Source organism: Nyctereutes procyonoides, unplaced genomic scaffold, assembly GCF_905146905.1.
Source record: "Nyctereutes procyonoides isolate TBG_1078 unplaced genomic scaffold, NYPRO_anot_genome, whole genome shotgun sequence".
In the NCBI taxonomy this organism is placed as follows: domain Eukaryota; kingdom Metazoa; phylum Chordata; class Mammalia; order Carnivora; family Canidae; genus Nyctereutes; species Nyctereutes procyonoides.
In genome coordinates, this window is record NW_026575047.1 from 56,741,712 (window position 1) to 56,764,307 (window position 22,596).

The following is a 22,596-nucleotide window of genomic DNA, read 5'->3' on the forward strand; positions in this document are numbered from 1 at the left end:
TTTGTGAAGTTCACAATCCAGAGGCACAGGCAGGCTCACTAGAAGACTGAGACCTATACACAGGACTATAAAATGTTTCCCTTCCTCCCTACACCTCACTACCATATTACCAAAGGCCTATATATAGCAATTCCTTTTACCTAGAAAATCATACCCAGTTATCAAGAAAAATTACATGGCATACCAAAGGGAAAAAATACTGAAAAGACAGCAAACAAAAAAACTAAATACAGCAGGGGTGTTAGAATTAGCACACCAGAAATTTAAAACAACTATGATTTAAATGCTAAGGGTTCTAATGGATAAAGAACAGTTGAACAATGTAAGCAGAAAAAAACCAAAGACCCAAACAAAAAAAGCCCAAGTTCAAAAGCACCATAACAAAAATGTAAAATGTCATTAATGAGCTTAACAGTGAACTGGAAACTGAAGAAAGAAACTGAACTTGAAGACAGATCAAAAGAAACTTCTGACAACTGAAAAGCAAAGAGGAAAAAAAATGCAAAACAGAATATGCAAGCACTGTGGAAAAACTACAGAAGTATAACACGTAATGGGACTATCAGAAGAACTTGAAGACAGAATCAGAAGATATATCTGAAAATAAAGATTGAGAGTACCCCCTTTTTAATTAATATTAGACACCAAACCACAGATCCAGGAAACTCAAAAAACATCAAGAAGGATAAATGTCAAAAATAAAATAAACAACCCACCAAAACCCACTAAAAAAAGCACACCAAACCAAAAAACTATGCCTAGGAATATCACTTTCAAACTACAGATAACCAAGGATAAAGAAAATTTTTTGAAAGAAGCCAGGAGAAAAACACCTACAGAAGAACAAAAATAAATATTACATCTGACTTTTCAGAAACCGTGCATACAAGAATAGAATGAATTAGCTAAAGTATCAAAATTTAAAGGAAAAAAAAAAAAAAAACCTCACCAAACTAAGAATTCTGTAAGAGAAGAGAAATTATTCTTTAAGAGAAGAGAAAGACTCTTAGACAAATAAAAAATTGAGGGCAATCTGTTGTGAGGGCAGTCTGTTGTCAATGAACGTAACTTGCAAGAAATATTAAAAGAACTTCTTTAGAAAGAAAATTATATAGATCAGAAACTCAAACCTATATAATGACAAACTACTGAGGAAGGAATGAGTAGAAATAAAATAGCTTATTTTTCTTAATCATCACTGATCTAACAGATAATATTGTTCAAAATAATAACACAATGTATTTAGTTATGAAATACTTATGTGTGTATAATTTTAAATATGTATATGCACTTATATATACATACGTGAAACAATAGCAGTGATACAGAAGGACAGAAGCAAGAAATTAGGATTATTTTGTTGTTATAAAGTACTCATACTCCCTGTGATATGATACAATGTTATTTAAAAGTAGACAAGGTTAAGATATAAAAACTCTAAGGGCAGCTGGGTAGCTCAGTCAGTTAAGCAGCCAACTCTTGATTTTGGCTCAAGCCAAGCTCTAAGGGTGGTGAGATCGAGCCCAGTCAGGCTCAGCACTCAGAGGAAGAAAAAACAGAAGACAGAAACAGGGAAAAGAACAAGGGCAACAAATAGAAAATAGTAACAAAACTGTTAGATATTAATCTAACTATATCAATAATCACTTTAAACATTAGTGGTCTAAATTGAAAGCACAGATTACCAGAGTGGGTCAAAAAATAAGATCCAACCACATATTATTTACATTTAAATATAAAGATACAGATGAAAAATAAAGAGGAAAAATGTATCATGCTAACAATAATCAAAAGCAAGCTAGAGTAGCTATACTAATTTCAGACAGCCAACTTCAAAGCAAGGTAAATCATCAGAGTTAAAGAGTGGCACACTGTAATGATCAATACATCAATTCTCCAAGACATAACAATCCTCAAAACATAACAGAGTATCAAACTCGACGAGGGAAAAACTGAGAGAACTACAAAAAAAAAAAAAAAAAATCACTAACATATTGCAGACTTCAATACCCCTCTATCAGAACTGGGCAGAACCAAAAGGCAGAAAATCAGTAAAGACACAGTTGAACTCAACAGCACCATCAATCAACTAGATAGAATCAACATCAATAGACTACTTCATCCAACAACAGATTACACATTCTACTCAAGTTATCATGGAACATGCATCAAGATATATCACATTCTGGGCCATAAAATACACCGTAACAAATATAAAAGAATAGAAATCATACAATGTCTACTCTCAGATTACAACAGAATTAAACCAGAATTGGGACACCTGGGTGGCTCAGTAGATGAGTGTCTCACTTTGGCTCAGGTCATGATTCTGGGGTCCTCGGATCAAGTCCCACATCAGGTGTCCCATAGAGAGGCTACTTCTCCCTCTGCCTATGTCTCTGCCTCTTTCTCTCTGTCGATCATGAATAAATAAATAAAATCTTAAAAAAAAATCAGTAACAGAAAGATAACTGGAAAATCTCAAAATACATGGAGATTAAACAAAGCAAGTCAATAAAAAAAATCACAAGAGAAACTAAAAACCTTTTGAACTAAATAAAAATGAAAACAATTTATCAAAATTTGCAGGATGCAGCAAAAACAGTGCTCAGAGGAAAATTTATACTTTGAATGCATAAACAAAGATAAAAAATTAATCATCTACATTCCCACTTTAATAATCCAGAAAAGGAATAAATTAAATCCAAAGTAAGGAAAAGAAAAGAAATATGCTAGCAGAAGTCCATGAAATTGAAAAACAGAAACCAACAGAGAAAAATCAACGTTCAAAGCTGGTTCTTTGAAAAGATTAATAAAATCAGTACTCCTCTAGCCAGGCTAAGGGAAAAAAAAGACATAAATTACTCCTATCGCAAATGAAGTAAAGGGACATCACAACAGATCCCATGAACATTAAAAGGGTAAAAAAGATATACTATGAATAACTCTATGCCCACAAGTTTGATAAGTTAGATGTAATGAACTAATTCCTTGAAAGACACAATCTGCCAAAACTCACAAGAAGAAAGACAATCTGATATGAAAACTGAATAAATAACCTTCCAAAACAGAAAGTGCTAGAACAAGATTAGGTTCACTGGGGAATTTTGCCAAAAATTTAAGAAAGAAATTGTACCAGTTCTCTACAGTCTCAAAGGATCCAAGCTGTGTGTCTATAGTCTAATCTGATTAAAAGGCCCAGCTTTAAAAGCAGTAAGATCTTTCCACTTAAGACAATGCTGATAGATCTAGAAGGCACTATGCTAAGTGAGATAAGACAGAGGAAGACAAAGACCATATGATTTAACTTACATCTATAATCTTAAAAAAAAAAAAACAACAACACATAAATCAGGCAAAAAGCAGAAACAGATTCATAAATACAGAGAACTGATGGCTGCTGAGGGGGAGGGAGTGGGGGCAGGATGGTAGGAGGGGCAAAATGAGTATAGGGCAGTGGGAGGTACAGGATTCCAGTTATGGAATGAAGAAGTCACAGGGATGAAAGGTACACACAGGGAATATAGTCAATGGTACTGTAATAACATTGTATGGTGACAGATGGTAGCTACACTTGTGGTGAGCATGGCATAATGTAGAAAGTTGTGAAGTTGTGACTATGCTGTATACCTGAATCTAACGTAACACCATGTGCCAACTAGATGTCAAAAAATATATAAAATGCAAATTCAAGAAATTAAACTTTATATACCTAAAGAAATAAATATTTTCATTATTGTTTGTTTTTTAAAAAGGCTCACCTTTCCTATCAAATGACAGAATGCATGTAGAGTACGGAGCATAGTGGCTTATCCTATGGTAAGTGTTCAAGATGTTAGGCGCTAAATAACTACACAAGGTCTATGGGCGTGTACATATTTATCATTTATTTACACATACACTGATGCTAGAAAATTCTTCCTACACTTCTGCAAAGGAATTAAAAGGGTTGAAATAAACATTTTACATTAATTTAGTAATTTCACTCTTTCATATATTAAGTATTTACTACCTATTATGGACCAGGCACTCTCATTAGGTTTCCACTCTAGTATTAAATGAACAAGACAACAAAAAAATCAAAGTGAAACAAGTCAACTGACATTAAATCCTATGATGATAAATCTAACAGGGTAATCGAGAACACAACACATGACCATTCTTTGATGAAGTTGGTCAAGGAAGGCCTCTCTGATAAGGCATCACTGAGGTAACTAAAAGGAAGCCATGTGGATATTAGAGAAGGGTCACAAACAGTAGACACGAGTGTTAAGAACATTGAAACATAAATGCAAGACCATAAAGCCAGTGTAAAGACAAGCAAGAGAAATGGAAAGGCCACACAAGTGCAAGGGAGCTCATACAGGTCCTGGCAGATCCTCAGATTTTGCTCTTAGATGGAACGCCCTTGAAAGTTCTGAGCATAAATAACATGGTTTAACTTTGATTTTAAAAAGATCACTCTGAAGGCGCCTGCCTGGGTGGTATAGTTGGTTAAGCATCTGCCTCTTGGTTTTGGCTCAGGTTGTGATCTCAAGCGTTGTGGGATCCAGCCCTGTCAGGCTCCTGTGCTTAGCATGAAGTGTGCTTCAGATTCTCTCTCACTCTGCCCCTCTCACTCATGCTCTCTCTTTCTCTAAAATAAATAAATCTTAGGAAAGATCAATCTGGCTGCTACATAGAAAATATACTGAAAGGCCCAAGAATGGAAGCAGCAAAACTACTGAGGAAGAATTTCATTCTCTTGGCAAAAGATGATGGCTTTAATTAGAGTGATAGAGGTAGAAATGGTGTAAAAGGACAAGTGGTTGAATTACGGTATTTTAAAGGTGGAGTCAACATGATTTGCTGATAATTTAAGTGAAAAACAGAAATCAAAGATGCTTCCAAAGTTTTAGAAAAACTGGAAGAAAAAAAAAAGAGCTGCTACCAACTGAGATGGCAAAAAGATAGAAGACAAGTCGATTTAAGAGGATGAAAATCAAGAGCTACTTTGGACATGTTAAGAGAATCAATCAGACATTCAATTATTGGATATATGAAGTCTACAACTCAGAGGGTAAGTTAGAGTTGGAGACAGAAATATGAGAGCTATCTAGAGATAAGAGATAATGATGGGCCTGAGACCTGAGTGCTAGCTCATACCAACATGTAGAGAAAACTAAGTACTTACGGAAATAGCCTTGATATGCACTGAACCAGAAATCACTTAATACGTTTACCCATGTTCCACTTATTGTCTTGGTTATACACCTGAAAACATATCCTAAGCATTAAAGATAGGGGTGGAGAGTAAAGACCAAAGGAGGAGAAATTGAAGTTATTAGAAACTGCTTTGAAATCATTAAAAAAAAAAAAAAATTAAAGTCTAAATTAGTATGTGCAAAAAGACTCCAATAATACATAAGCTTACAAAAAAATAATAATATATAAGCTTACACAAAATACAGAGACAATATACATACAATTGGATAAAAAGATCTGGGTTATTGTGTTAGTTCTATTTCTAGGCTCAACTACAGAATGATATGCAAATGTTAGAAATTTGTACTGTTTTTATGCACCATGGAGAATAGAAAACACTAAGAATACCTGAAAACAAATGGGTAACTTTTTTACTTTTATATAATTGCCATTTAAAATGTACCCAACATGTTCCCTAAAGGATGTCAAATGCAAATGTGTCTCCAAGTGCCCCCAAAAAATCATACTTCAATAAATCTAAGATGCTGCCATTAATCAAAGACCCTAGTTAATTCTTAGGTAAAGCCAAGAATCCTTCATTATCTATTTTGTAAATCCAGACTCAGAAAATTATAGAACCTGGACCTATTTACCTTACTAAACTACTGCCTGATTATGGTTTCCACAGGTATAGGAATTTGAGAAATGGGGGAAGAAAGGAAGACTCAGAACTATATTCCAGCGATTATGTGTGGAACCTTACATACCGTTATCAAGACATCATAATTTCCTGCTAGTCCATGTTAACATGGCCAAGTTAAACAGTTTAACAGTTCACTGAACTCAACCAGAACTCCAGAGTTTCATCTGGAATCTTGTGACAAATATCCTATTATGCCTCGCATTCTTGTCATCCTTGATTCTTACTACATAGTGCCAAACTTCACCTACCCTTTTCTATTCTTTACTATTATTACTTCATCCCACTAATCTACTCTACTACAATCTCTAGAAAAAACATTTATAATACAGGTTGTCCTTAATCTGCAACTGCTTTATATAATGGTCCTGGTCCCTCCACCTCTTAGCTTTCACTAAAGCCTGGCGTACCCCAAAAGGCACTGCCTATCTTTTACCTTTTCTGTGAACTGACAACTAAAACCCATTATTCTTCTAATTCCTTATATTTAAAGCAATATCCATTAAAACAAAATATAACACAAACAGAACTTGTACTTTGAAAGTCATGTTATCTATGTGAATACCTTTCCTCTCTCTTCTGGTAAATTATACCCATTATACTAACAGCTTCATTTTGCACCCAGGTGACTGGGTCACCTGGATGCCAACTTCGATGCCGGTGTTCACAATCTATCCCAACACTTTAGCTCCCTCTTATCCAAAATACTTGACTTTCTTCAAAAAGGTTCACCTCTTCTGTCAGCCAACCATGACTGTAGGCATATTAAACACCCAACCCATGATCATCACCATCCACCCTTCTAAAAATTTCATTTACACTGAACTATCTCTATGACCTATCAGGCTTTTTGTAACCAACCCAACTCTTGTGCCTGGCCCCACAACCTATCCAATCATGGTATTCACCAATGACATATAAATTCAACTCCTTCAGTGTTAACAACCTATGCACATGCCATTAGCATACTGCCCCATCTGCTCTCCTAACACCCAACCTTGAAATACCATGCCACTTTTCTGGCTAGTAAAGGGTCTTTAAACTCCGACTATGATAAGTTTCCTAACTTCAACTAGCTGCTCAGTAGCATAAGACTCAATATTTTGTCTATTTCTTCATTCATTCCCCCTAGTCACTTTCAAAGTTTTCATAGTCTCCTCAATTCCCTAATCAAACCCTGTGTCCCCCAAAACAATATTAAAACATTTTTCTTAAAAAGTTACATGATCACAAAGTTACGGTTTTTAAAAATCACTTAATTAGGATGGTTAACTATCAAAAACAGATAATTACAAGTACTGATGAGAATGTGGAAAAATAACCCTTGGTTGGAATGTAAAATGGTACAATCCCTATGAAAAACAGTACAAAGGTTCTTCAAAAAATTAAACAAAGAATTACCATATGATCCAGCAATTCTACTTGTGGGTATCTACCCAAAGAAATAAAAGTAGAGTCTCAGAGCAATTTAGACACCCATGTTCATGACAGATTAACAATAGCAAAAACGGGACGCCTGGATGGCTCAGCAGTTGGGCGTCTGCCTTTGATTCAGGGCGTGATCCCAATCCAAGGACTGGATCCCACGTCGGGCTCCCTATGGGCAGCCTGCTTCTCCCTCTGTCTTTGTCTCTGCCTCTATCTGTGTCTCTCAGGAATAAATAAATAAAATCTTTAAAAAAAAAAAATCGCAAAAACATGAAAGTAATCCAACTGTCCATCGATGGGTGAAAGGATGAATAAAATGCCATACACACACACACACACACACGAATATTATTTGGCCTTAAAAAGGAAGAAAATTCTGACACATGTCACAGTGTGGATGAACCTTGAGGACATTACACTAAATGAAATAAAGCCATCACAAAAAGACAAATATACATGATTCCCTTTGTATGAGGCAGAATTTAATAGTCTAATCAGTGTGAAAATCAGACACAAAAAATAGAATGATGGTTGCTGGCAGATGGGGAGGAGGGGGAATTGGGAGTTATTGTTTAAAAGATACAGTTTCAGTATTGCAAGACGAAGAGAGCTGTAGAGATGATGGTGGCAAATGGTTGCATGCATCATTGAACTGCACAATTAAAAATAATAAAGATGATAAATTATGTGTATTTTACCACAAAAATTTTGTTTTGCCAAATGAAAAAAAAAAGCTTACATGGACACATAAATTTGAGAAATACATCTTACAGTCCCTTCTTGGAGATTCACAATGTATAACACCACTTTAAAGTCTATTTCCACCATTTTCAGTAAGGAAACCTGTTTAACTTTGCAGTTTCCAAACTTACTCAACAATTGAACCTCCTTTTCAAGAAATGTGTCATATCATCTCAAAGGAGACTAACAGTGGTACAGCAGATCTAAATGAATTTACGGAGAAAATTCTTTGAGAATGACTTGACTTCCTCATTCACACCTACAAACATAGTTAACATCACATATCCATCTTTAGCTCCTTCTAGTAGTTTTGGAAGATAGGGGCCTTCGCTCTTATTCAAAAGTGATCCCTATACCTATTTCTTCTTTCCAACCCTTACTACCTTAAAAACCTTGCTTCAGTAATTACCATTTTCCTATTAACTTAAACTTCTTAAATTCCTACAACCAATCACTGAAGTCTTAACTATTTCACTTTCCAAATATTTTTCTTACATCCAGGGAATGTTATCCTGAATCCCTATCACTGTCCTTCTTAAGGCTTTCATGGACTGAACTATTGAAGCCCTGATCACCCTACCACCACACACTTCTCTTAACCACACACTTCAATTCTGTTTCTCTGCTGCCAATACTATTAAAATTTTATGTCTAACAAGGTTACTACACCCTCCTTAGCAAATTCTTTTTTGACCCCCAAATCCCTATGAAACAGGCCTAGGCCCTTCACATAGCATGCAAGGCTTTAACCCTAACAAGTCTTATCTCCTTTCAATTTCCTGTCTTTCAATCAGTTTATGATTTAAAAATCCTCAACTACCTACTGTTCCCTAAGATCACTGTGCCGATTTATAACTTTACCCATACTTCTGCCTAGAACAACCCTGCCAATGCTTTCTGCTACTTAACTCCCAATTACACTTCAAGATTTAATTTGGCCGTCCCTGGCCACCCCTACTTCCCTGCATTAGGCTCCTACTATATACCTAGGTAACTCAATACTCCTTTATGTTCCTGTTGCATCCTAAGTATCCTTCTACTATGATGATTGATGATTTGCTTTCCTGTCCTTCACACTGATTAGACTATTCTGTGGGCTAGGAACTTATTATGAAGCAACTTTGGTTTGTTTTTTGGCTTTTTAAAAAGATTTTATTTATTCATTCACGAGAGACACAGAGAGGGAGAAAGGCAGAGACACAGGCAGAGGGAGAAGCAGGCTCCATGCATGAAGCCTGATGTGGGACTCAGTCCCAGGACCCCAGGATCACATCCTGGGCCGAAGGCAGGCGCTAAACTGCTGAGCTACCCAGGAATACCCCATTGTATCCACAACACATCACCAGCTGCCTTATATATAGTAAATATTTAATAAATGATTATTAACCTGAATTCTTTCCCCTATTTTCCCACAACTGCTAGGTAACCAAAAAGACATTAGAATCCAGGAGTATACAACTAACTACCTACCTAAAAGTAGAAATCTAATGATATGGTACCAAAGTTTAAAGGAATTTTTTTGGTAGGAAAAATATAAGAAAGTTCCTCTCTCGCAATTGTTTTTTTTTAATTGTATTACTCTTATATCTGGAAATTATTTTCAAATAATATAACACCTTTAAAGCAATCTAGGGTAACTTAAAAGACACCACAGCTACAACCAAGATACACTTACATTCGGCTAGCTTCGATGTCGTCAGACTGAGGTTCTCCTGGCGATCTGTAAAATGCAATTGAGGAAAATTAAGCAAAATATTCCATATTCCAAAAAGGGGCAGACATATTATATTAGAAGACAACTTTGAAAACAAGATTTAACTGTTAACAATTTTAAAAGTAACTAAAGATTTTAACAGAAGAAAAAGTTATCAGATTGCCATTCAACACGTTTATTATAAAAGCTGGACTAATAAAAAAGTCAGTGCATTTTTTTAAGGAAACTGTAAACACTGTATTTAGATATCAACATACAAAGCAGTATAATGTATAATAAATCACAGTTATTCACAAAGTCAAATATTTATAATAAAAACATACAACTATGAAACTTTCTACAGTCAAATGCTGGTTATCCAAAATATTCCAAGTATTCATTTACTGGTATTCACAGTCCCAAACTGTATTTAGATCAGGGGTCAGCAAACTATTTCCTGGGACAACAAAGTAGGGCCTGGGTCAGTCACCTATTTTTGTTGTATTATTAGAATACAGCTATGCCCCACAAAGCCTAAAGTATTTATTATCTGGACCATTAAGAAAAAGTTTGCCAACTTATGCTCTAAGTAATTCAAATTTAAATCTAATAGCCTTAATGAATTTTGAGACACTTTTAAGTGAGATTTATCATTCTAATCATTATTATCTTGGTTCAACAATGAAATTAACTTTCCCTGAAAATATACTGGGGCAAGATGCACTACATATCAAAAGTATACCAAGCTGGGGTATTAAATTTTTACTATGCATAATTATGAACTGATTTGTTATTAATAGTTGCCAGTTGTTTTCTATTATTTTTTAAATATACTATCTTGCATAGAAATATTCAAAACTCTTAGGCACTAAAAAGTCTGTTATTTTCATTTTGGGGTATGAATCAATTTTGCCTATTTCTACTATGGTGTTAAAAAAATAAACTCCTGTTACCCTATTCAGTTTTATAAACAGCATCAGTATATTAAATCAATAGAATATTCATTGCTAACACTCAAATTCTCAATTTTTTTAAGAGATCAAAAGCTAAATGACATTTACAATAACCTGATTTCTAAATCTATCACTGACTTGAGACTAATCTTGAACAATTTTAACAAAAGAATCTTAAAATCAGAGCCACATCAAAAAAAAAAAAGAAAAGTAACAAAAACAAACTGTTTTCCACATTTCTTAGCTGTTAAAAATCTGATTTATTAGACTATGAAAATTACTCCTCACTGCAGTTCATTCAGAGTCCAAGGCCAAGAATGCAAAAAAAAAAAGAAAAAATAAAAAAAGAGACTCCAGCAGCTCAAATATTTTAGAACCTCTTTGCAGTATATTTATTTTCAATTTTGCATAGTTATATTAGAACTAAAAACTGGGGCATGCTGGAGGTGGCAGGTGACTTGGCACTGACACAAATGCAAAAATTTCACTCCACCCTCTCCCCCAGGGAGCAAGCAAATCACCTTTGTGACACACCTGGTCTCCACCAGCCTTGTGGGTAAGTACCCCAAGATTGCTTCCAAACTTGTTTGTATGTCTCAGACAGAAGAGCTAAAAACTGATGATAACCCCATGTACCAGCTGACTCATTTTTGAAAGTGCGACCCTCCAGCATCAGATGTCATACTGTAAAGGAGGCAGAGCAGGCTTGCAAAACAAAAAATAAACCTGCTGGCACTAAGGGAAGAAAGGCAGATTAGAAGCTTTCAAACACGCAGGCGGCAAAACTTTCAAAATTAATAGGGAAAGAGAAAGAGAGAGGGAAAAAAATGAGGACACAATGACAGGAAAATTAAAATACTACTGCAAAAAGGTAAGACATAAGCAAGAAGGAAAACAAATTGGAGTCTTAAAAGCACAATATATACTACAAAGTTTTGAGAAATGGGATTGAAATTAAATACATCATCAAATGACAGTTTTCCAATTTCTGTTCCCTAAACAAAAGAGTATGTAAACATTAGCATCAAACTGTCACCAAATTATTGTAAATATAAGTGGATTATCAGTTAATATTAACATATATTCAAGTGAGCTTCAAAAAACCATTTATATGTCAAACCAAGTAATTTAAACAAATTCAGTCTAACAGAAGGATAGAATATGAAAGGATTGAAAGAGGTATTACCCTAAAAGAGGTCTATCCTGGGTCTCTTAAACATGGTTATTAGCGCAAGTTGTTTTCTACTCAAAATGGAAATTATTTTTAATTAAGAGAAAAGTGAATATACAAATAACTAAGAGAAACACTTTTCTTACAGTAATATGTTAAAGTACACAGTTGAATAAATTTCTAGTCATTCTGCTTTTATTTCTGTAATATCATGAATAGCTTACCTAAACATATCTTAGTTACCATTCAGATTCCCAAAACTATTAAATTAACATCTAGCAATAGTTTCCAAGCTTTACTTTGGCCCCACTATAGAGTCTCTTTATTCTTTACTGTCCAGTTTTTGGAAGTAAGGGTCTAGTACATGTTCATAGTTTTACCAAATTCAGGATATAATCAAAGGGGGAAAAAAACCTCAAAAGTACAGATTTAGGTTAACCTAAAGTTTGTCACAGTAACAAACCAGAAAAGGAATTTTAAAACAAACAATAAGTAACATTAAAAAATAAAAAAATAAATCTTAGAAGAGTCTCTATTTTAGGTCTTGATTTGGATTACAGAAAAGTAATCACAAAATACTTCCTACTCTAAATACTGCAGTATGAGCCAGAACATTCAAATGGAGGCTCACTTCCAATAAAAACAGGTGTAGCTTATCCAGCATGCAAGCCACTCCTTTTACCTCCACTGTAACTCTCTACGAAAGAAAATTACATTAGTTTTATTAAACCTGTAAAAATTTATAAAGCAGCATTTGAGTTAAAACTCTCACCACATTAAATGCACATTGAGCATTTTTTCATGGCTTTTATAATGTTCAGAATGATATTTTTTATTTAAAAGCTTGACATTCTTGAGAAATACTTTCCTGTTTACTTATACAGATAGATCTGGGGGGAGCATAAAATATTTCAGGAAGGATATTAAATGGAGAAGCACATTAACACTTAGGTATACTACTTATTCCTGCCAACTATACATTTTCTTCATTTTGTACAGTATGTATTTTACTTTACAATAACAGCCTTTTAAAGGCTGTAAAATAACATTCAAAATTACCTTTTACAAGCTGTGGCCATTCGGTGACATCAGGGTGATCACAGCTTTGAGTCACTGATTAAAAACAGGTTGTCACACCAGTTTAGCTGCTAACTTGATCTGAGCGTAGGTTTAATAACTCTAATAAATTAAACAAACCTTTAGTTAGAACACTTTAATATATAAACCCAATCCATTGTTCAAAACATAATCTTCAAAGCTTTAAATTAGGTGTCAATGCAACATTCTTCAGAAGAGTAATTATTATAGAAATGCTTTTAAAGACTATTTTCCAGCATTATTTTTTTCCCCCTTAAATGATCTCTTGAGAAAATGTGGTGATAATCTCTTATACTTTTATGGAGTGCTACAGTTTACAAAAGCACTTTGGTGAGTTATCTTGCTTGAGTCTCATGACAACTTTGGCTCTACCTGATCACGAAAGATACTAGAGTAAGAATTTAAGAAAAACAAAAAAACAAATTAAGCAGACTGAGAGTGATTAATTGACTCACTCAAGATCTTAGAATTAGTGTTGAACCTTGGATTAAAACTCAGATCTACTGACTTCCTATCCAGGGTTGGAATATTTTTTGGTTTTAGTTTTACTATACAGAGTTTCATTAAGTATATGTAGGTAACTGAGCAAATATTTAGAATATGGACTGAGATCCCACTCTTTGGCAATTGTTTAAATGAGACTAACAGTCATAGGGTTTTCCAGGTAGCTAAATGCTTAATGGATAATTATATATATGTATACACACACACACACACACACACACATTCAAGTCTAGTCCCACTTATTCTATATTTAGTAGGGTAATCAAACATTAGCCCAAACCTCTTGGGGTACTTCATGAAAATGTGTTCTATTCTTTCTCAACCATAAACCCACTAATACTCAATTCCATGAAAGAGATTGGCAAAATATAAAAATACGTCCTCCTCCCTCAATCTAGTATCTTTGGATCCCTTTACTTGGCCTTATCTGAACTTTCTTGATTGTCATGGTTCAAACTTACCAAGCATCCTAATCCTATATAGTTCTGGCAAAGATCTGAAATAACCCGGGATCGAGAACTCTTTGTGCAAGTAGTTCTTCCCCTTGATTATTTCCCTATCAAACTGTATAGCCAAGGCCAAATCTGAAAAGTGAATTGAGGAAAAATGAGAAAAAAAAAATACCCTTGATAATTAACACTTTCAAAGTGACAAGAGACAATCATAGAAGGTGGTTACTGGCATGGACCCAAAACCCAATATAAAATAGTAAAATATCTGAAAATACCAAGAGAAGAGTCAAAATGTTCAGTGCTGCAGCAGCCTAAAAACTTGGCTTCAAATTCAGATAAGGGTGAAGGTTGGCCTTAGTCTCTTTAGTCTATATAAATAACTTTGGGAGACTACAATAAGTAAGACTTATTACCCCTGAAAGAAATAATTTCCCTATCAGAGCTACCAGTCTCCTAATAAGAGCTTAAGACATTCCTGAGGTCAAATAAGGAAGAGGCATTGGCATCCCTGAAATGAACAATGCCCTCTCTTGGGTTCTCTCTCATAAGACTAGACTAAATGTGTATGTAGATTTAGAAGATTCAAAGAAGTCTAACTTTCTAACATGTCACCATAAAAATAATAAAGTTAAAATCTCTTGACTAATCGAGGTAAATTAATTCATTAAAGAGCGACATGTATTTTGAAAATTATTGAGTCAAGTTCTAGGCTCCTCTTTTATGAGGTCCAGTATTCCAACAGAGCACAAACAACCTCAAGCTCCAGAGCCAACCTGGATTCAAGTTCCTGTTTGGTTATTTCCTAGATGGCAATTCTTGGCCAAGTTCCTTAACCATTCTGAGCCTCACTGCATTCATAGGTAAAACTAAGATGAGAGTAGTGTCTTTTTCAGAGGGCTGTCCTGAAGATGAACAAACCAACACATAATTTGCTCAGAACAGTACCTGGCACATAGTAAGAGCTCAACAAATTGAAGCTACTATTAACTCATATCGTCTAACAGCCAAACCTGCCCCCTTCAATCTTCTCATACATAAGATTTCACTTCTCATAACACACTCACCTCTTCTGATTTCTTTCAGGATCCCACTTATGTCCCTCATAGTCTACCTGGTAGCACAGTGAGTTAACACCTAGCACAATGCTTTAAAAATGGTAGGCACCCAAATTTGCTGAAAATGTTTGTCACTATTCTAACCATGACATTAAGATATACATGCAGTTTTGAATTCTAAAATATAAAAACAGCAACATACCATATTTCGCCAAACTTCTGAGGAGCTGGTGAATTCTAAAATCAGGTTCTTACAGATTTTTAACCTAAAATATAAAACACCTCACTCAATTCTTTTCACAAAAACTGGATAAACTAAAAAAAATAAAAATAAAAAATAAAAAAAATCCCAAAAAAATCCATTGAAAGGAAATTCATTTTTGTAATATTTATGAATATCCAAAACCATACAAGTGTCCCTAATGCTGTTGCCAGGACACATGCAAGGGTGGTTAGACAGGTTCTGTTGCCTTGGTGCTTTCAGCTGGCAGAGCCATATTTTCCATATTCATCCACAGAGCTGACAGTATACCATTTCTTTATTCTTTCCTCCCTCCAAAAGGGCTGAGAATATATGAAAACTGTTTGACTATATGCCTCTAATTCCTTCAGACACCTATAACCATTTAGCTTTTACTTAAATTCTCTATGCTGAGCATCTGCTATGTTAGGTACATTATACAGGCATCTGCCCACTGCCTCCTAGATTAGCAACCTTGGGCAAGTCCTTTTGTCTTTTGAGTCAGTCTCAGGCCTCAGGTTGTTGTGAATTTTAGAGAAAATGTTTTCAAAGTATGTAGGACAATGCTTACTGGTACTTAAAAGGAGCTCAATACACAGCAATGATTATTTCTTTAAATCAAATATTTAACATGTCTATCAAAACTTGATCATTAAAAAAACAAATTCTGAGCTTGAAGCATGTGTCCAAACAATCACTATAAATTCTTAACTCATTTGTTAATGATCAGAGCATTTCTCAGTGGAATAAGAACTACAATCTTTTAATCCATCTCCTTTAATCATATATAAAGAAACAAACTCCCAAAGACTAAGAAAATCACTCAGTGGCCTATAGGTTGATGGTAGAAAATGAATGCACAGCATATAAACACATCTTTTTTCAATTACCCAAGTTTTAAGACCTTAGAGGACCAAGTCTCAATCTATTCAGGAATAGAATCAGCTGGGGAAATCTGTAAAAAGTGGATACTTGATCTTTACTTTCAGAGACTGATTCAGTACACAAAGTAGAGGTGCATGAATTGTATTTTTAACATATATTTCAGGCAATACACAGATCTCAATTTGAAAAACCCTGCCTTAGAAGATTAAGAACACAAAATTACAGGGAAATATACCAAATCTAGAATGATACAGGATAAGAGAAACTGTAAGAACCAGAAATGTTAGTCTCTGCAAACCATTAGCACCCTAACGACTTTATTTTTGTATCTGTGTCCCTCTTCAACAGATGGCTCAGTCTAATAATTAATAATCTAAGAAATCCAATCTAATTAAGAAATGCCTTTACTGGTATACATTCATCTGCCCCTCTAATATTTTCATTATTCTTACAATGGTCCATCTGCCTATTCTCACACTATATATGCACAACACACATATACATATGTCTCTATATTATTATTACTACATCTGGTATGCGCTTCAACTCCTCTCCAACAGCCTATTTCCTTCACCTCCTTCTAAGCCTAGGTCAAAACTTAATTTCAAGGACTACCTTTTCTATTACTTTTTTGTTGTGTTCCCTCAGCACTTCTCTTCTCCTTTGCACCATGGTTATGTCTTAAATTTATAGGTAAAGCTACTTGTAGCTTTGTAGATTTATAAATGTCACAACTCACCGAAGACTGTTCTCATCCATTCTGTAAACTAAAATGTTTAAATACTACTTTCATATATAATCCCCACATAATCCCCTCAACTTCATTAACCCCTGTTGAGTTGTGAATCAACACAACCCCTACGAAAGACCTGAAAACCATTAGCTCAGCTGCTAACATACAAAACCTTTCACCTAACATTTTTCTTATAGAAGTCATCATCATTCCTGTGTATTCTAAATCCGGTGGCCCCAATCCTACTTTATTTCTGTAGCATTTCACACCACTAATCACTCCTCATCTCCCTCTCACTTCCATAATGCTATACCCCCCCCCCCATATTCTTCTACCTGTGACAGCAACTAGGTCTTCTGCTACTTCATCTTCCTACCTTTCATTCTTGGTCACCCAAGTTTCTTGCACTAGCCTAAATTAATTATCTGTGCAATGTCATCTATTTCTATAACTCCCCTATACTTAGTACCCTTAACTCTACATCTTTATGCCTTTATCTCTTGAGTTGTAAGACTGCTACTCTCAATTACCAATCGTACACAGATATTCGGATATATTATTAGCATTAAAATCAAACTCAGTTATTTCCCAAAAAACTCACTCCACCCTAAATGTGCCTGATCTTGCTGTTCTTCTAGTTACAAACTAAAACTGTTGCCACTCTTTATTTTTTCCCTCTCATTTTTATTTAGCCTTTATTTTTATTTAGCCTAACCATCAGTTGATAATTTAACCTTCAAATTCTTAATCATTCATTCAAAAAAATGTCCACTAGTGGAAACTAATACAATGTTATACATCAATTATATCTCAATTTTAAAAAGTGTAAGAGATTTTGAGTGCCTATGAAGTGGATAAAAACAGTGAAAGAAACTAGACATAATCTCTTATCCTCATGTAATGGGCAAACTGGGCACTATTAATAAAAACCACAATAAATTATGCAACTGCAATGGATAATGCTGTTCTGAGGGAGAAACATAGGATGTGATAAGTGTACACAGAGTTCTCACTTAATTTGGGAGGACAGGAAAGGTATTCTTCATGAGGTGACATATAAACTAAGCTGTAAGACATTTATCACACATATTAAGAAAAACCCAGTGAGATGATAATGGCTCTGCCAGTCCAGTCACCCAAACTGGAAAATTTTGAGTCATACTCTAAAGAGAAGGCCCCTTTCCCAGTATAGTAAATTGCTCACCCAATGCTACCAATTCTACCTCAGAAATCCCCTATATTTCAACACTTTCAAAATAAAGCCAAATCTCCCAAACATTTCAGACCAAACTATACACAATTTGGCCCAAACTTTTCAGCCCAGACTAGACCATTCATTTTTACACTTCTAATGCTTGAAGATGCTCACAGAATAAACATCTTACAAAAGAGCTGTTTTCTCTTTGGTGATTTGCTTTAGGTCATTTAACTAGTAAATATAAGGTTATGATTCAAACCCAAGTTGTCTTGGCCATACTCCTTCCCTTGTACCACCCTTCTAATTTAAAATCAAACCCTATAAATTTTATCTTTGAAATCACTCTTCCAGGGATCCCTGGGTGGCGCAGCGGTTTGGCGCCTGCCTTTGGCCCAGGGCGCGATCCTGGGGACCCGGGATCGAATCCCACATTGGGCTCCCGGTGCATGGAGCCTGCTTCTCCCTCTGCCTGTGTCTCTGCCTCTCTCTCTTTCTCTCTCTGTGACTATCATAAATAAATAAAAAAAAAAATTGAAATCACTCTTCCTTTTTTTTCTCCATGCACACCAAAACGGTACAGACCCTCATTACTTCATCTGGTTTCCTATTTGCCTTTATCCTTGACTCCCTCTACTGGAATTATCTTCCAGACTTAGGCCATATCACTGTAAAGCTCAAAATATTCTATGCTTCCCCAATACCTAGAAGATAAATTTCAAACTCCACATATCATATGAAATCCTTGCCACTGACCCCGACCCATTCATATAAGTCTTATTGCCCACTACATAATATTATTACCAGGTTACTTGATCATCAAGTACTATCATTGGAATACTGGTTATTACATACTGGCCATTGGTAGTTCTGACTTCAATGCTTTTGTTTTTCAGGTCACTTCACTCCATATTTCCCTATCCTTTGCTAACTAAACTCCAGCCCCCAACAATCTATCATACCTTATTAAAAACTCTATTCACTCTAAAGGTTGTATCTCATAGGGTTCTCTAAACTCTTCTGTAAATAACCACTGTCTTTTGGGTCTTACTATACACACATTAATTTCTACCCTATATGTATAATTTTCTACCTTATAGCTATCTGTGTACATATATCAGTCCTTCCCGCTGTAAACTGGTTCATGATACAGCTCATCTTTATCTAAATTTTTATTCTTATAGTAATGGAGAGTATGTTCTCCTAACAACATATCTCCCCTCAATTTAAAAAAAAAAAAAATCAGGATCCATGGCCTGAAGAATTTTGGGCTAGTTCCAAATGGAATTCATGTAGAAACAAACAAGGGTATTATTTTCTTCCCAATTAACACAAGTTTAATCCAATGCCAATTTAATAAAATTCTGAAGACCAAGCATACCAGAATAATCAAGAAAATCATTTTACCTGAGATTAAACCCAGAATATTAAATAGTGTAATTACAATCAGTACAACTCTCAAAAGACTGACAATATTTACTAAAATTAAGTGCATGCATACTCGGGGACTTAAAAATTCCATTCCTAAGTATGCATCAAACAGAAATGAGTACGTATTTAGTGGAATGTTTAGAATAGCAATGTTTTAAGTAGTCTCAGACCAAGAGTAACAAAATTATATGCCCACTAACAGTAAAATGAATAAATTCTGGTATATACCTAAAGTGGAATACTATACAGCAACTACCATGAACTACCAATGACTACAACCAACAATATGGATGAATGTCACAAATGTTAAGTGAGAGAAGCTAGACACAACTAAATGTGGATTCTAATGATATACTGCATAAAAACAGGCAAATCTAATTTATGCTATTAGAATTAATAATAGGATAGCAGTTACTCCCAGAGGAAGAGAGGTAATAAACAGTGTAAGAGGCTTCAGAGTCGCTGCTGCTGTTATTTCTTGATCTGGATGCTGGCTAAACATGTGTTTAGTGTGTGAAAGTTCACAAGCTATATGTACATTTTATGTGCACTCTTCTCTATGTATATTATATTTCAATCAAATGTTTATTTTAAAAACCCAGTAAAGTACAAGCATTAGATAAATAGGTAAGTGGAACAGAAGGTAGGCCTAGAGTAATATCCAAAAGTATGTTAACAATTGCTTCTTGTCAAAATAAAACACGAAAACAACAACTGGACAACCTATATGAAACTCCTGTTTTCAGACCCTGCGCTGGATAACAGGCAGTGCAGGACTATGATTCAAGAGAGAACCAACAGAAATAAAATGAGCCCCCTCACCCCGTGCTCAGATTTCTGCCTAGAGGCACTTTTCAATATGTAGCCAATGTAGGGAAAACCTAATCAGAGGACAACAGTATCACTAAAGTGAAAACCAAGAACTCAAGCATTCCAGAGGCTGAAGGATAGAATTTGCAAAACCGAGTGAGAAGAGAGCAGCTACACAGAAAAAACGTTCCAGAAATCTGCCACTTGGCAGTCCTTTGATTCTGCACCTGAACTGTAAGGCAAAAGATTCCCTGAAGCTAGACAAAGAAGAGTAGTGAGTTGAAATATTCCCAGCTCATTCAGGACTGGGAAATCCCTAAACTCCGCCCCCCCAACCAGAGTGAAGAGAACATACTAACACTGGGGACATTTTGTAAAGAACTAAAAAGGGCCATGCCTTTATAGTAGCTACTAGCCTTAAATATAGCCTTCTGAAGACACACCCTAATACAGCCTTGATCAAAGTGGCCAGCAAGTTACTTAGCTGGCTGCCAAAACAAAATTTAATACTCTAAAAAGGCAACAAAATCCAGTCACTCAACAACAGACTATTACAATGTGCAGCATCCTTGGGATGCATGGGTGGGTCAGTGGTTGGGCGTCTGTCTTCAGCTCAGGGCATGATGATCCTGGAGTCCCGGGATCAAGTCCCACATCAGGCTCCCTGCATGTAGCCTGCTTCTCCCTCTGCCTCTCTGTCTCTCATGAATAAATACATAAAATCTTAAAAAAGGGGGGGGGGGGAACAACAATGCGCAGCACCCAATAAGTAACTATGAAAACAGAAATATGACCTAGAACCAAAAGAAAAACCGATAATCAATGGACCCTGAAATGAAAGAACTGATGAAACCAGTAGATAAAGGTTTTCAAATACTATTCTAAATATGCTCAAAAATTGAAGGCTGAATGAGTAAGAAACAGAAAACATAAAAACCAAATGGAAGTTTTAGAAATACAAACTAAGATATCTGAAAGTATTTGCCACTGTAGGAAGAAAAAAAACAATGAAACCGAAAACAAAGCAAATTGAAGCAGAGAGACACAAAGACTAAAAATGTTAATGACCTGAGACCAGATCAATTGGTCTAATACACATGTAACTGGAGTCCCAAGAAAAAGAGACTGTGTAAGAGGAGGGGAGGTGATTTAAAAAAGAAACAATGACTGACACTTCAAATTTGATAAAACTATAAATGAACAGATCAAAAAAACACATGCAAAAAGAAAAACTGAGCAAATCCTAAGCAGGATAATCACAAATGAAATCAGGGATAAAGAGAAAAATCTTAAAAGGGGGAGAGAGGGGAAGAAAAGACTTCAAATACAGGGAAAGAAGGTAAGCATAACCACAGACTTCTCATCAGAAACAAAGGCTAACATGGAGCACCTACGTTGCTAAGTTGGTTAAGTGTCTGACTTGGTTTCTGGCTCAGGTCGTGATCTTGGGGACACAGGATCAAGCCCTGCACTGGGCTCCAGGCTCACTGCAAAGTCAGCTTGAGATTCTTTCCCCCTCTCTCTTCCTCCTACACTGCCCTCCCCCAGCTTATGCACACATGCTCTAAAATAATAATAAATAAATAAATAAATAAATAAATAAATATAAATATCTTTAAAAATGTATATAATTTTTTTAAAAAAAAGAAACAAAGACTGAAAAAAAAAGTCAATCTAGAATTATGTATCAAGTGAAACTGCCCTCCAAAATAATGAAGAGAAACTACTATACAACTACTAGAATGGCTATATCAAAACAACTAAATGTTAACAACACTGGGCAACTGGAAATCTCATTTATTGTTAGTAGGAGTATAAAACAAAACAAATGAATTTGGGGAAAAGATCTGGCATTATAATTATCCTATTACCCAAAAATTACATTCCTAGGCATTTACCCAAGAGAAAAGATATTATATTCACACAAACTTTAAAGAATTATTCATTTTAGCTTTATTCATAACAGCTAAGAACTGAAAACAGTATAAGAATGAAGGTACAAACAACTTATACATGCAGTAACACGGATGAATCTCAAAAATACTATGCTGAATAAAAAAAACCTCATACAAATTAATATATCATTCATATGAAATTCTAATGCAAGCTAAACTAATCTAAGATGAAAGTTATCAGAACAATGGTTGATTTGGAGGAAAAAACTGACTAGAAATGGGTATAGGCTGGATTGCAAAGGTGTACATGTTTGTCAAAACTCTCATGGAATGGTATGTATATTTGGCAGATTTTATTTTCCAAATATGGTCACCACACAATATAATCCATAACACATGCTATTCTTACAAGCTTAACACTGGCATT

General features: G+C 35.1%; 1 protein-coding gene across 8 annotated transcripts in view; it reads right to left on the reverse strand.

Annotated features, from left to right (window-relative positions):
- UBE3A (ubiquitin protein ligase E3A) overlaps positions 1-22,596 on the reverse strand; it is a 99,082-nt gene that overhangs the window by 59,457 nt on the left and 17,029 nt on the right. The window contains exons 2-6 of one of the 8 annotated variants that reach the window (XM_055326080.1): positions 15,182-15,245; positions 13,934-14,056; positions 12,930-13,049; positions 11,221-11,434; positions 9,729-9,773 (exon numbers count right to left, since the gene is read on the reverse strand). The exons of 1 other annotated variant lie outside the window; for it this stretch is intronic. In XM_055326080.1, the coding sequence (XP_055182055.1) occupies positions 9,729-9,773; positions 11,221-11,372 (197 nt within the window). In that variant the 5' untranslated portion in view covers positions 11,373-11,434; positions 12,930-13,049; positions 13,934-14,056; positions 15,182-15,245. Of the gene's footprint in view, positions 1-9,728; positions 9,774-11,220; positions 11,435-12,929; positions 13,050-13,933; positions 14,057-15,181; positions 15,246-22,596 lie in introns of those variants that run through there. 6 more of the 8 variants (XM_055326079.1, XM_055326078.1, XM_055326081.1 and 3 more) reach the window with 6 other exon arrangements.